Raw genomic sequence first — 14,916 nt, forward strand, 5'->3', positions numbered from 1 at the left:
GTCAACAGCTGTTGGTATCTTACTTATCCCTGCTGCCTATGTTAGTGGAAGTGTGGATGGTTTTGATGCGGTATTAGCTTGGTGGTCAGAGCGTCAATCACAATATGGAGTTGTTTCTCTTCCTTGTTGTTGAATTTGGCTCATGCTTCGGTTCCGCTTTCACCTGGTGGAGAAGTTGGAGGCGACCTTACGAAACATGCCGTGAAGGGAGATTACTGGAATAGTTTGTTGGAGATTTTGAGTTTCTTCTTAGTTTTGTTAATTTTCTTTAATACATCAGATTTCTGATGTCTTGGCACATGAACATGTGCCTCTCACTATATTGTTTATGGTCTGATGCATTCTCGTAAGAGGATGTCCGAAGCCGGAATATTATCTTCCATTATCTAAAAAAACATATTCTTCTACACTAATGGAACAAATTTGGAGTTATGGATATGAAATATGATAGCTGCGTCAAGGATATTCTGATCCCATTGTTCATTGCTGACCACCACTGCGTACCATTCTAAGCTTCATAGGAGCAGGCCAGCAGGATACCGTCGTTAAGCTTCGGAGTTCAGAATGTTCGGAGTATTATATTCTGATCCCAAATTCCTTATGTAGATCAGAGCTCTTGCTATGCCTGAAACGGGTCGTGACTCATGAGTTGAGTTTGTTTCAGGCAAACGGCAGTGGTTGTTTGAAGTTTGAACGGGAGGGACTGGCAGGCAGACAGGCGCATATATTCAAGATCTTGATCATAGCATGGAGGAATCTGGCGATGGCAACTGTTCATCAACTGACCGGATGATCCAGAACTCTTGAGAGCGATAGGCGACGAGCTTCCTTCTGCACAGGGCAGCTCCTTTTAAGCATAAAGATCCTGAGAGAATAAAAAGCACACACAAAAAAGACTATGACTATTCTTTTTTAAGCATAAAGCTTGCATCACTGGAACGATCAGAAATTATGAACTTTAATTTGCACAATGGAGTGTCAGGCGCACCTTGTGTCACACATTCCTTTCACAGGTTTGCTTCAAATTCGGTGTTGCAATAGTATTTCCATTAAGAAGACAATCTGACTGCTTATTTCAGGATGCAGATCCATGGGACTGATCTTGAAAATTACCAGCAGCTGCTTTAAGAAAACCGAAGGATATTTATCGTTCCTGGTAAGGAAGCAGAAGTATTGATTTACGATGATATGCTGTTTTAAGATAAAAAGGGCTGGAAAGTAGTGTGACACAGAACAAAAGATAGTGAAATTTTATAAGAAATTAAATGAGTGGATAGAAGAAATGAAGGTTAGGTAAGATGGTTGCGCTATGTCTAAAGAAGAAGCATAGCAGTGGGCTACAATGCAAAAAGCAGCAATCCAGATAATCCAAGTGGTTGCTTGAAATGTGAATGAAATCATAAATCGAGGATCATAAGTAATTTTTATTTAAACAAACCTCCATACTGGAGGAACCATGAAGGATCATAAATCAGAAGCACAATGATTTGCTGCAGAAAAGAGCCATAGTTGAACGACTGGTCATCAGTATGTAGCCGGGCAAGTACAATTATATTTGGCTTTGTTTCCCTTCATTTTTCATTTTTGGCATGCTCCATAAACTTCGTAGTAACAACTAGCTTTGATTAGCCAGTGTAGTGAATCGGGCAGGCTCTTCCTTGGCAACGACATGAATTTAGGAGAGCTAGTGACATTTATTTCTTCAAGAGGCAGAAAGGTGAGGCAATCCGTGAGGGAGGGATTGCATAACTGAATGTTTGACTCGGTATTGTTCGTCCTGACTTTTCAGAGCTGTCGCTTGCTCGCTTGCAGAAGCAGAAAGTCAGCTTTGGTGGTCTGGACGGACCACAGTAGTTGCTGCAGAAATAAGCACAGATGTTCAGCGGTTACCTCGTCAATCTTTCTTAGTAGTGAATCAGGGAATCAGGGAGGCCCTTCTTAATTTCTGGCATTCCTCATAAAGCTCGGCGGAGCAATCATATACGCGTAACTCTTGCAGTGAATCAGGGAGGCCCTTCTTGGGCAGCGATCTGATTCTAGGAGATCCACTTATACGTAAATTCCCGAGAGAAGAAAGGCAATGCAGCCCTCGAGGGATGGACAGCAGCACCCTGCAGCTAATAAACTGCAGCTTTTGCAGGGATGTGAGGAGCTGAAGGGCCTGCTCCTGCTCTTCCGTGAAGCTCTCCACCCGCCAATCACAAACGAAGATTAATACCCGGAGGGTAGCGGAGATGCGGGTGCAGATGGGAGCAACAAGCACTGCGGAGATGCTGTCCACCACAAGTCGCACCAGTTGGAAGGAACCTGCGGGCATTGTTTTGGTCCTTGCCACCTCTGCGAGTAGATCCGCTGCTATAGAATAAGGATCAGTTTCATCATGTCTCGAATTACAAACCTTCAGACTATCGAGGTTTGATGTGATGAGAGGATTGAAACCATCAATTGTGAAATTCTTACAATCTCTTAGTTCTAGTTTGGTAAGAGATATCAGATTTGAGAACAGAGCCATCGACAGAGTGCTTGACTCATTCCGAAGATAGAGTTCCTCGACATGAGGAGAGAAAGGACTGATGCCTTGAGCTGCTTCTCCCGTGGACCACCGGGACAATAGCATGTTGCAATCGTCTATGGAAACTGATTTGAGCGACAAGTGACTCTGGAATCCACCTCCATCTTCCATAGGTAGAATCAGATTTTTACACCCATACAACCGGACATGTCTCAGGGAGCTGGAGGGTGGAACCTGCAATACCACAACCTCATCGTGATGCTCACTTGATGCACCCACAGACAAATCAGAAAGAGCTGGGAAACATTTGAACCAATTTGATAACGGTTTCCTGGTAACAATAAATTCCGAGAGGTGCAGAGATTGGACTGAATAGAGCACAATGTCATCATCCAGTCCTCTAAGAAATGTGTCCTTGCATCTCATAAGATCAATTCTTCGTAGGGGATGTAGCTTTTGAAGGTCAGTAAATGAGATGAGTGATGCATCAGAAATCATCAAACGTTCTACTTCACCAAGATTGTGGAAGGCCAATTCACCGGGCATCTTATAAATGGACAAATATCTGTTTTCATAGCTCAAGCTGTCCGTTCGGAAAAAAGATAGCATGCGAGTGTGAGGAAGGGGAGGCAGGGACAACTTCGGGCATTCTTGAGTGGAAAGATAACATAGATTAGGGAACCATATGGTGTTGTCATGTGTAGAAGAACTAGAGCACCTTGAGAACGGTAGGGCAGTGAGCTTTGGACAATTAGAGCACCAGATTCTTTCAAGCCTTGAGAACAAATGTGTGTTACCTCCCCCAATCCACTCCACAAGTTCTGGCATATGATGAAGCTGAACCTCCTTAAGGTGCGTGAAACTTTTCTCTGTAATGCCACCAATGAAGTCAGGTCCAAACTGGCATATCCCAACAATATTTATCAGACAGAGTTCTCTTAGATGATATAGCTGCCCAAAAGGTGGAAGAGTGGACCAGGATACACCTTCTAGATGGAGGGTCTCCAAGTTTTTCATGCGGATGTTGCCACATAGCCAACTAGGACCTGCGGGACCACCATGATTAACAATGCGAAGATCTCTAAGATTAGAGTGTGGTTGGAGATCATCAAGAATATCATCGACCTTCGACTGGTGCTCTCTACTCCAAAATAATCCCAGCTTAATTAGATCTCTTTTTGCCATCAATCTTGCTTCAGCAGCTTCTTTGCTGGATCTCACATTTTCAAGCCCACGTATACTGAGTTCTCCTCCTAGCTGCACCAGCTGGCCCAACTCTCGTAGTTCAAATCCAGCACTCTCTTTCTTAACATCAAATCCTTTCAACTCTTGTAGAAGCCTCATTTTTCCAACCTCAGGAATATTGGTATGGAATTCTTTCCCAGCACCAAAATGGCATAAATTCACAAGGCGGCTTATGTCTTTAGGCAAATCACACATTCCACGCCAGTTTTGAAGGTCCAAAAATTTCAAGTGATAAAACCTAGATACTATTCTAGGACAGCACAGTTTTAGGTGACTCAAGTGATAATAAGGTGACTCAAGTTTTAGGTGCCGAAGGTGGATAAGCTTTGAAAAGCTGGGTGGCAAAGAATTTGCGTAGTTCATGAATATAAACAGAACACGGAGGCCCTTTATCTCCTTAAATGTTTCTTTCAAAATATTCACCAAGCTTGCCCTTCTATATCCTCCAAAAATCATCAAACTCCGTAAATTTCCAATGTCTACCCTTCTCTTCAATTTATCCATTTCTTCACCAAAAGTTTCATTATAGTCATTGGACATCAAGATGGATAGGTGGCGAATAGATGGTTGGACATCATCAGCTCTAAAACTAGAACAACTGATATAGGCACATTCTTTTGATGAAACAACCTGTGCAAGCTCATGCATCAAATCATGCATTACATAATAATTTTGATCTCCTTTCATCAGAAAACCATTATCTAACAGTTCATCCAAATACTTTGAACCTATGTCCTCAATTTTATCATTCTGACCACAGGAATCGATGATGCCTATCGAAATCCAAAAACGGCTAATCTCTAAGCTATCAAACTTATAATCCTCAGGAAAAAGGCCACAATATGAAAAGCATTTTTGTAGATGGAAGGGAAGGTAGTCATAGCTAATTTTCAAGGCTGGCATAATATCATCATTGTGGGTCTGGTTTAGCCACTCTTTCTTTTGAAGAATTCCCATCCAATGTTCCCGAGAGAATCTCTTCTTCAATAAACGACCAACCGTTTTGGCTGCCAGTGGGGAGCACTTCAATTTATTTGCTATTTGTCTTGCAATGTCAATTAGTTCTTCCTTATTATCATGCTCAGCTATGACTTCACCAAATACACATGCTTGAAAGAACACCCAGAACTCAGCAGGCTCCAAACCTTCCAGGTTTACTGGAGTAGTTGTCTTCACCATTTGTGCTATATTTGGAAATCGAGTTGTCACAATGACCATGCTGCCTTTTTCAGCTTCCCTCATTGTGAAAGAAGCTAAGAAATTTACCCACCTGTCCTCACTGCATTGCCATATATCATCTAAGACAATTAAGAACCTTTTTGATTTCAGTCTCTTTGCAATGGATTTCTGAAGCTGATCTAAATTGTCTGTTTCAACTTCATTTTCACCCGCAGGTATGCAGCTACGTATCTCTTTGGTGAGCTTAAGCACATCAAAGTTAGTCGACACACATACCCAGACCCTAACAGCGAAGTGTTCTTCAGTCCTTTTGTCATTGTAAAGGTGCTGGGTGAAAGTTGTCTTACCAATACCACCGGGACCAACTATAGGAAGGACGGACAGGGTCTCATCAGAACAAGTGCCACTTGTCATATGATTTACGGTTTGCTCAAAAATTGTGCTCCTTCCATACAACTTCTCTTGTCTAATTGTCGACCCGATGGCAGGTCGTTCCCGGGAATTGGCCATGCTTTTGGGAGGAATTCTACTGCTATTGTTTATCTCGAGCAATTTAGAGATACGAGGACATAGTGAGTGAATGTCCTCTATCAGCTGCTTGATTTTGTTTGACATGGCCACTCGGTCGAATATCAACTTGTCAGCATACCCACTGTCGATATGGTTAAATGAATCGACGGCCTTGCTTGTGTTCCCAGTACCAGCAGCAGCAGCAGCAGCAGCAGCATCTTGTGAACGGCAACAAACAGAGAAGCATGAGAGCCAGTTACCAGCAGTGTTGCGCGCAGCATGGCGGGCGTGCAGAGCTTGAGCACCGAGGCCATCCCCAAGATCCGGAGTGGCCTCCCGGGTGCCGTCGAGCTCGTCCTGGATCATGAAGTAGTGGAGCTCGTCCAGAGCGTCCTCTGCCTCATCGGCCTTCTTGCTCAGGTCCTCCAGCAAGCCCTGCAGGCCGGGGTTGTGGCTGAAGTCCCTCCCTTGGGCACCATGCAGCAGCCCGAGGGTGTACTTGAGCTCGGTCTTGATCTTGTCGAAGTTGAGGCCGAGCTCACGGCTGGCCACATACCCAGCCACCAGGTCATCGGAGAGCTTCTTGAGCACCTTGCTGAGGAGCCAATTCGCTGCGCCAAGAGCAGTCTCCATCTTCTCCTCGCTGGGAGAAATGGGAATGAAACCGAGGAGGGTTGTGGAAGGCTGCAAGTGTGGTGTGCAGTGCAGTGCGGCTGGGAGGATGTGTGGCGTCTATTTCTATAGACAGAGGATAAGAGCTGGCAGTGCAGTGCTCTGCTTTGCTGCCTAGGTAGGTCCTACACAACAGGGGAGCCGGTTAGCCGGTGATCCCAGTGTAGTAAAACGATCCAAAACATTCCTTGTGGTCACAAAACGTTCCTTGTCGTTTTGGACAGCTACGCAGCTTTCAGATTAACGATTGCAGGACCAAATCAAGTATCCACCAAAAGGCGTACAGGCTCTGGAGCAAAAGGAGAATCGAAAAGGAAATAAACAAGACACGAACGGTGTGTGATCATGAGCTACGTACCTTCTTGATCGACTAGGAAAAGTTATGCATCTAGAAAAGATAAAATAAATAATAATTTGGAACGGAAAAAGTAGTATGTAACGATTCATATCTGTAGAAAATATTAAGTACTCGGTAAAACAATTATCGATTAACTTAGACTATAACTGCCGTGCATTTCAATATGTCCGATTGTTCATCGTCTCTGATACTATAGCATGTATTACCATAAAAATACATTTCACTCTTCAATTCAGGCTGCGTGCTATTTGCTGAAAAAAAGGAATCATCAATTCCACACTGCCAAGAACTCATATTAAAAAGCATGAAATCCTATATATCTGCCATGCAAAAATAAAGAACAATTAGTAAACGCACTTCTTTTCCTTTCCTTCTACTATATTACAAATGAAAAAACAAAAGCCTAACAAATGGCTTAAATAAAAAAACCTACGGCCACTATGTGCTAAACAAAATTCAGCTTACTTGTTACAAAATGCCAACCGTTTATAGTTATCAGGTCCAAAATATAAAAGCGCGGTCAATATTCAGTTTCCCAGCAACAAATATATGTTTAATTCTTATACTTCATTGTTCGATAAATATGCAGCCAACATCAAAATGGGCGTGCATTTTATCTTCGAAAAGAGTGCAAGGTCATCTTTACGGAGGAGTTGGACAAGTTCGTAGTGGTGTTCATTGATGATATTCTAATCTACTTATCCGAGATAGCAGAAGAGCATGAGGAGCACCTTCGGATCGTGCTAGAGAGGTTACGGCCACACCAGCTTTATGCCAAGTTCAGCAAGTGTGAATTCTGGATTGAGAAAGTTGCCTTCCTAGGTCACGTGTTATCAACAATGGGAGTAGTCGATGACCCAGCTAAGATTGAAACAGTTACAGAGTGGGAGTAGCCTCACAACGTGACAGAGATCAAGAGCTTTCTTGGTTTGACAAAATAATATAGGAGGTTTATTGAGAACTTTTCCAAGATAGCCAAGCCTATGACCAAACTGCTAAAGAATAATGTGAAGTTTGAGTGGTCTGAAACTTGTGAGAAGAGTTTTTAGGAGCTTAAGTCAAAACTTACCAGGTATCAAGAAGGACTGCATTGCTGCTTTCTTGATTGCTGCTGCTGCATAAACCCCTACAGCCATATATAGGTTTTTACCATGCATATAGTATAATTCCCCTATTTTCTTGGCTTTGTTGCTTTTAGGAGTTGACATGGCCTACCCGCTTCTCGGGTAGATGGTGGCTTTTCAAGGTCGGAGCCCGACTATGACTTCGACAACGATGGTTGGCAGGACTAGGGACCGTTCTTCACTAGAGTCGCCTGTGAAGATGGAGTTCTCCATAGCTTGTTTCCGCTGCATAGATATTTTACCTTTCTTGATTCAGTCCTGATGGACTTATACCGGCATGTGCCGCTGAGATGCACTCGTACTCATGTTATCTATGATATTTGTACTCTGTTTCTCTCTTTATTTTTGTGTTGGTATGGATATGTACTATCTGAGACAGGGATTCGCATGTGATAGTCTTCCTGGGACTATCACCGAGGTGCGTAGGCTTGAATTCTCGGAAATAGGAATTCGGGTCCGTTTCATTTATAGTTTCCAAGATATGAGCACTTGTGCCTTGATCTTGAGTATTATGGGCTTGACTAGAAGATTCAGCCAAGTTGGTTACAAGACCCTACACACCATACACATATAGATTTGATAAAGCACATTAACTTTATATAAGTATGTAAGAAAAAACTCCTTAAATATCGCTAGAGAACTCATTACCTTTTAGCAAACAGATCTGAGCATCGAGCAATACTCCGTTGAATAGCCCAAGTGTTTGTTTTCTCTTAATATTCTTCGAACCTAGATATGCCTCTCTCTTACAAAGAGGGATCAATCATGCTTCTCTCCTCTGCGCTTCTTCTCCTATGGTGCATACTCCATCACCAAATTTATCATCACTACCGGCCACTACCTCACTAACTTAGTGGTGTTGAGCCCTCTATTTGCCACCCAAGTCACAAGCACCCACATGGCCATCACCTTCGCTGCCTCCAAGAGAGATTCAGACAATTCGCGACACTACCTCATCACCCTACACTATGTGACGCACAAGACGCTCCCTCTAAACCCAACCTCCACCTAGACCCCCAATCCATAACCCTAAAGATACTAATAAATATGAAATAAGATTATTGATTGAGACTGAAATTATGTAGTACTCTTACCAGCCTTGTGTAAATTTCCTCCTTCAGACGCTCATCATGATCTTGAGTGTATTCATAAGTTGATTCATGGATCTCAAAATTATTAAGAATAACTCCCACAGCCTCATAGCAAACGTTATTGTGGTAGAAATAAATCCCTTCGATAACTTATTTCCAATAGGTGGAGTTGGTATTTGTATCACTTGATTCAAGGTGGACAAGTACATCAACATAATTTCTAACAAAAGCAATCATAACCAAGATATGGTGTTTATTGAATGCACTCATGCATTCAAAGAAATCAACACCACCATTTTCATGAACAAACATCCAAAAGGCAACAATCATCATTGAAAGGGATGGATCAATTGCATGAGAAAATAACAAGCAAGAGAAGAACTGGCGCACTTTCTTCAGGTAGGGATCTAAAGCCATGGATGTTAGGGGAAGAAAGAACTGGAGGAGAGAGTTTATGTATTGGAACACTAGCTAGATATATACCAATGGAGATGACGACCAATGTTTCTATTCCCCTAATAAATAAGATTTAAAATATTTTATATATTATAACGGTTCGAGGTTACATGCACGAAATGAATTGCTTATGGAAGATATCAGTAATGGCATGCCTTTACTCATTAAAGCTGTCCTTGTTTTTAGCATACATGCCAAATTACATTACCAACTTTTGGCATGCATTACCTTACAGTGTAGATTAGCGTGCCTAACCTACATGTGGGCCCCACCTCGAAAGCCAGACCCTAAAACTAAAATCTCCCATTCACACCTTAAAATTTTAGCTAATTTGACTGAGATTTGTTGGAGGTGTCTCAGTATAACAGTCAACTACTTCGTGCATGTTAGCGTGCCAAGTTCTACATGTGGGCGCTACCTTGAGAGCCAGAACCAAACTAAAACCTCGCATTCACACCTTAAAATTTTAGCGAATTTGATTGAGATTTTTTGGAGATGTATCAGAATGACATTCAACTACCTCATGTAGATTAGCGTGCCTAGATCTACATGTGGGATCACCTCGAAAGCCAGACCCTAAAACTAAAACCTTGCGTTTGCACCTTAAAATTTTAGTGAATTTGATTGAAATTTGTTAGAGATGTGTTAGAATGACAGTCAGCTACTTCATGCAAATTGGTACTGCTTGATCCCCATGTACCTCGGGACCTCGGATGTTGGTGGAGTGCCTGAAGGTGTCGCCATCGGGAAGGTGGGATGGAATGTAGATGGAAGAGGTCGCCGGAAGGAAAGATTGGAGGCTAAGGAGACGCCGGAGGAAGAAGGAGATCAGTGCGCAAAAGAAGGAAAACGTGGGCTCGTGAAAAAGAAGTACAGGACGTGCTGATATTTAAGGACGGTCTGAGAAGGGGTAAAAGCGGGATTTTTACCGCCCCGGCGGTTCGATTTTTTCGGGAGGAGTGGTTGTCGTGGGCGCCCGTTTCGAAAAGATTGCAATCATCAGGCAGAAGACCGCGAAACAGAAGGATATTTTTAATGCATTTGTTTTGGAAGGGAAGTTGAAAGGAATTTCGAAGTAAAGATTATGTTTTACTCTGAAACTGGGGGGCATGTGTTGACGCCAGATTTTGACACGTATGGAATCAGCGTCAAGAAGAGAGAGAATTGGATGATGCGGCGAGGCAAGAAGGTCACGATTGGGAATCGGCCGATTGGTGCTACAGTTGGAGATCGACCGATTGGTACTGCAGTATTTCGGCGGACGGAGTTGGCGGAGATCGGCCGATTGGGAGGCTGGAGCAGTTGGGCCAATATGGGCTTAAAGTGGATTATGAAGATAAAAAAGAGATCGGCCCATAGGAACGCGATGACCAAGTCCGATACGAGTTATGCTTGTAAATATTCGTTTTCGTTTAAACTTAGAGATAGAGTCCTAATCGGTTAAGAGATTGGTTGTAACAGGCTATAAATAGCCATCTTTAGAGATCTGTAATCATCATCAAATCAATACAACAATCTACTATTTCCTCGCACTTTACTTTCAAGTTGACGACTTCGTCAGTACTTTTCTTCTTTTCATGAGTTTGTACGGGTTGGCGGGGCTGCATCAACTTGATCTCCGGCCGATTCTGTAAGTTCCGCTTATCGAGTAATATCTGAGCTTTAACTTCGGGCACATCGCTGTCGTTTCATTTAGATTTATTCATCAGTTATCGATATTCACTAGAATTCTAGGTTTTACCTGTTGTTCTAGTTTTATCACCAGTTATCCAGCTTGGAATTAGAGCTTTCGGCTTACTTATATTTTATTGCTTAATCTACCGCTTTTTGCATAGCCGATTAAGATCTGTTCCTAGTGTTGCTACTGTAGCGTTGTTTAGTTTACTCTAGCAGTTTTCTTCACCAACGTTGCCTGGTAATCGGCTGTATTATAGCCGATTTCTTCATTACAGCAAATCGGCCGATTCGCTGATAAGCTTCCTCGAGATCGGAACCTTAGCCGATCGCAAACTTTGGGATCTGACACGTTTCTTTCCTTGACAATCAACAGGTCAGATTAGCTGGCACACCGCGCGAACCGCACCAGGGCGATCACCCGAACAGGAGTTAAGCAGATTCTCCCGGGTCGTGTGTCCGACGCTGGAAGTTCAATCGCCTGATTTCTAGCGCCAACACATATGATATATATATAAAAATAGTTTTTTAAGTCGCTTAGACCCAGTTTGAGACACGTGGTTTGGTTTGGGTTGGGTTTTTTTATACCGGTGAGTTGGTCTAGTTTAGACATATAAGAGTAGTGTGTTGGTTGGTGTGGCTTGAAATAACCTTTCTTTTATGTATGGGTTGTTTTGGTTTTGGGGCAGTTCTCAGACCGCAACTTTAGATGGAATTGGATCCTGATCAGCAGCACGATCATAGGAACAGACCAAGATCCGCCATTGCCACCCAACATAGAACCTTGTGAAATGATCACACTTCTTGAAACTCTATCTGGTGTTAGGACAAGGCAACAAGTAAGCACACGAGATTTGTTAGGACCCTCGAATGAACTAGTTGGCCAAAAGGTGCAACTGCAGCTTTTATGAAATCGACTATTTGATAATCTAGAGGAAAAGCCAAAAGCATGATCCAACAGTCACGAATGTATTTGACAGGCTAAGGTTGCGTGCTCGTGTTTTTGTACCATAATCCATCCATGGACAAATTGAATAGGAGATGCATATAATAAATTGTGGTGATGAATAGGGTTTTCTAGCTGAAATATACCAAGACCAAGAGGCAACGGGAAAGTCGAAAGAACTCTCACGGGAAATTGTTGTTGTAGGAACTCTAATACATCCTAAAGAAGATCCAACATTTGTTCTTGGAGGGGCTCACGGTCGACGGAGAGGATAGCGTTTTGTTCATGGCGGTAGAGGGGCTCCCACCAAGGGCAACCTAACTTCTTGCCGGACAGAATGAACCATGCTCCACATGCTATCCCGGCACCCCGCTGGGACGTAGAGCATGTTGTCCATGTCCTCCAATGACGGTGAATCCTCCGGTGTGGAGTGTGATCGGGATGAAAAGTGAATAGGGGAAGGAGGAGTTGCCGAGGAAATCTCTGGTATGGAAGTTGGAGAGTTTGAGGCTTCCACACGAGAATCGAGGGACAGTGCGTTGTGATTATTTTCCATAGCATGCATTCCACCATCACCATGTGCAGCCTTCTTGGGGGGTGTGGGGGCAGAAAATCTTGTGCATAGATTTAGTGAAACAAAAAAGGGCCTTGTGCCCATAACCATAGTAGACCTTGCATCGAAACAGAGTGACATGGTACATAGTCTCATGTCTAGAATTCAAGCACCTTTTGCACTGCATTAAAGGCCCATAAACGAAATTGGAAAAGAGATGACCCTCAATTTCTTCCCTAGCACACGATGAACGCTGAGGGTCTTGCATGGGGCAATATTGCAACAGATCTGATCAGGACGAGAATAATTTGATGAATTCCAAAGATCCTTATTCAATCTGCCAAAGATATTAGCAATTGAGATATCACTTATAGGGCATCTTTGCTAGGGATCTGACCAAAAGAAAGACCCATGAAACTCGTGAGATTTGAATGTAGAGGTACACAAAAATTCCCTAACTTGATCGAGAGTGGGGCTTATGCTTTGGCCAGGGAGAATCTTGAATCAGTTTCCTAGCAAAACGAACTCTTTGTTGGGAGTTATAAGTAGCTTTTTTCTTATTGAGCTTCTACCATTTTGAGAGAATCTTTGTCCACTCATTCTCCTCTTCTTCTTCCCAAATTATTCTCTCTCTTCTCCTATAGGCAACACCATTATTCCAGAGGTGAAAGTAGACATCAAAAGATGAGCCAATAAATCTTCGCATAAACATGAATTACCTTCTTTCAGTAGATAGAGAATCTAAAATGTCCCTCACTCAGAAGTTGAATGTGAAATCTAGCAGGAGAACCACCCAAACAAGCAACCAATGCAAACCTGATTGAGGATTCTGATAGATGGAAAGTGTACCGACGAAAGGTAGCCAGCAGAAAAAAGATCCATTCAATTGAGGTGATAAATATAGATAATGAATAAAAAGATGGGTTGCCTCTTGCGTTTTAGTTATAGTCAGATAGCTAGACACATCACCTTGCCCATGTTAGTGTGAAGCCATGGTCCTTTATGCGAGAATCCAAAGTGTCCATGTAGCTTGATGCTATCTTTTGTAGTCCATCGTGGTTCACTTCAAACATCTCATTGTGTTGAATGTTGCCTGCTTATGTCTTCATATGCCAATACTCCACAAGATTTTCTTGTGTCCTAAGCTTCTAAATTTGATCATGTATGCTCAGTGAAATCATTTTCCAAGCTCCTTTTTTGTGTCATCATCTTTGTCTCCTCTATCTTGTTGCCATCATCTTGTTGCTTTCTCTTCTTCATGGATTTTACCCTATGTCATCGAGGGTTCCTAGCGTGGGTGCATCTAGGAACAACTTATCAAAGGGGTGCCCTATCAAAATGTCGAAGTCATGGACTTCGAAAACATGAAAATCAAGGGTGACCTCGATGTCATCGTGCCGCACAGGCACGTCGTGCACAATCCATATTCCTTCCGAAATGGAGTGTGGTACATCCCTAAGGGTTTTATTGGTTGGAACCAAAGCGTATTCCCCTAGGTATGTGAATATAAAGGGATTATAGAGAACCTCTACCACTATCCTTTGGATATGGCATTGAATGGTTGAGGAGGGGGTGCGTATCTGAATTGCTTCAGAAGAAAGCTCTCCCTCCTGTAGCCATTCGTGCTCATGATAAAGGTTAATTCTCTAACGATCACTTTAAGAAAAACCTTATCGAGAGGCTTGGTAGGATTAATTGGGACTAGGGTTCTTTTTTGATATAGGTAATTTGAGGTATTCCCATGATCTTCGAATAAATCCTCCTCGAATTCAAATGGGAACATCAGAGGTTGAATTTCTTCTTCTTCCGGTGTTCTGGGTTGGAGGGAAGGCTCTGAGGTTGACTCTGGGTAGGTTAGCAAAAAGGTTATAGGTTCAACCAACGGGACTTCCTCATGGCTTGACAGTTCTACTACTGAGAGGGATTCAGTAAAAGAGGTCTTTTATAGAATGCGATCTAGAAGCACCTCTCCTTCGGCAGTGGTTTTGTGGGTGAATGATCCCCTAGCAGTGATATCAAGCTGTAGGGTAGACTTCTTGCTGAGCCCTAACTAGAAGTGTTGCAACAACACATGGTTGGGTATAGACAAGTCAGGGCCAGTATGAGTTAACTTGGAAAACCTAGCCCAAGCTGCACATATGGTTTCCTTCTCGTGTTATTGAAAGTCGAGAACCTCTTTCCGTAGGGAAGCAATGCGAGTCATAGGGAAAAAGGCAAGATAGAATATGTCTCTAAGCTCATCCCAATCTTCGTTTACTTTCCCTACGTTTGTGGGCGTACCATTGCCTCGCTCTCTCATCAAGGGAGGAAGGAAACAACTTCCACTAAAGTGTTTCTTGTGCCATGCCTGAGATTGTTAGGTAAGAACACAGCTGCTCGAACTCTCGCAGGTGGTGGTATGGGTTTTCATCATCAAAAGCAGAGAAGGGTTATTCCCAAACTGTGGCAATAAAGCCAGAGCAGAGCTCATAGCTGGAAGCTTTGATGGGCTTCGACGGGGGTATTGGCTCTAAGAGCTCACCCTTGGGAGCAGAAAGTTTTTGGATAGAAATGTTTTCCATCATAAAGAAAGGTAAAATAAAAGATACACGGGCAG

General features: G+C 42.8%; 1 protein-coding gene across 5 annotated transcripts; it reads right to left on the bottom strand.

Moving 5' to 3' along the window:
• Positions 1-347: 347 nt before the first annotated feature.
• LOC117847228 (disease resistance protein RGA2) lies at positions 348-6,176 on the bottom strand. 5 transcript variants are annotated; one of them, XM_072292590.1, is made up of 3 exons: positions 1,891-6,176; positions 989-1,153; positions 348-865 (listed from the first exon to the last, which is right to left on the bottom strand). In XM_072292590.1, the coding sequence occupies exon 1, from the start codon at positions 6,077-6,079 to the stop codon at positions 1,916-1,918; it is 4,164 nt and encodes a 1,387-aa protein (XP_072148691.1). In that variant the 5' UTR covers positions 6,080-6,176; the 3' UTR covers positions 348-865; positions 989-1,153; positions 1,891-1,915. The 5 variants fall into 5 exon arrangements, with proteins under 5 accessions (XP_072148691.1, XP_072148681.1, XP_072148669.1 ...); XM_072292580.1 differs by having other exon boundaries at positions 989-1,857; XM_072292568.1 differs by having other exon boundaries at positions 1,439-6,176.
• Between the last annotated feature and the right edge of the window lie 8,740 nt (positions 6,177-14,916).

Source organism: Setaria viridis, chromosome 1 (assembly GCF_005286985.2).
Source record: "Setaria viridis chromosome 1, Setaria_viridis_v4.0, whole genome shotgun sequence".
Taxonomy (NCBI): domain Eukaryota; kingdom Viridiplantae; phylum Streptophyta; class Magnoliopsida; order Poales; family Poaceae; genus Setaria; species Setaria viridis.

Bases quoted from the DNA above. Each gene is read 5' to 3' on its own strand.
- LOC117847228 (XM_072292590.1), bottom strand. From the start codon at position 6,079: ATGGAGACTGCTCTTGGCGCAGCGAATTGGCTCCTCAGCAAGGTGCTC.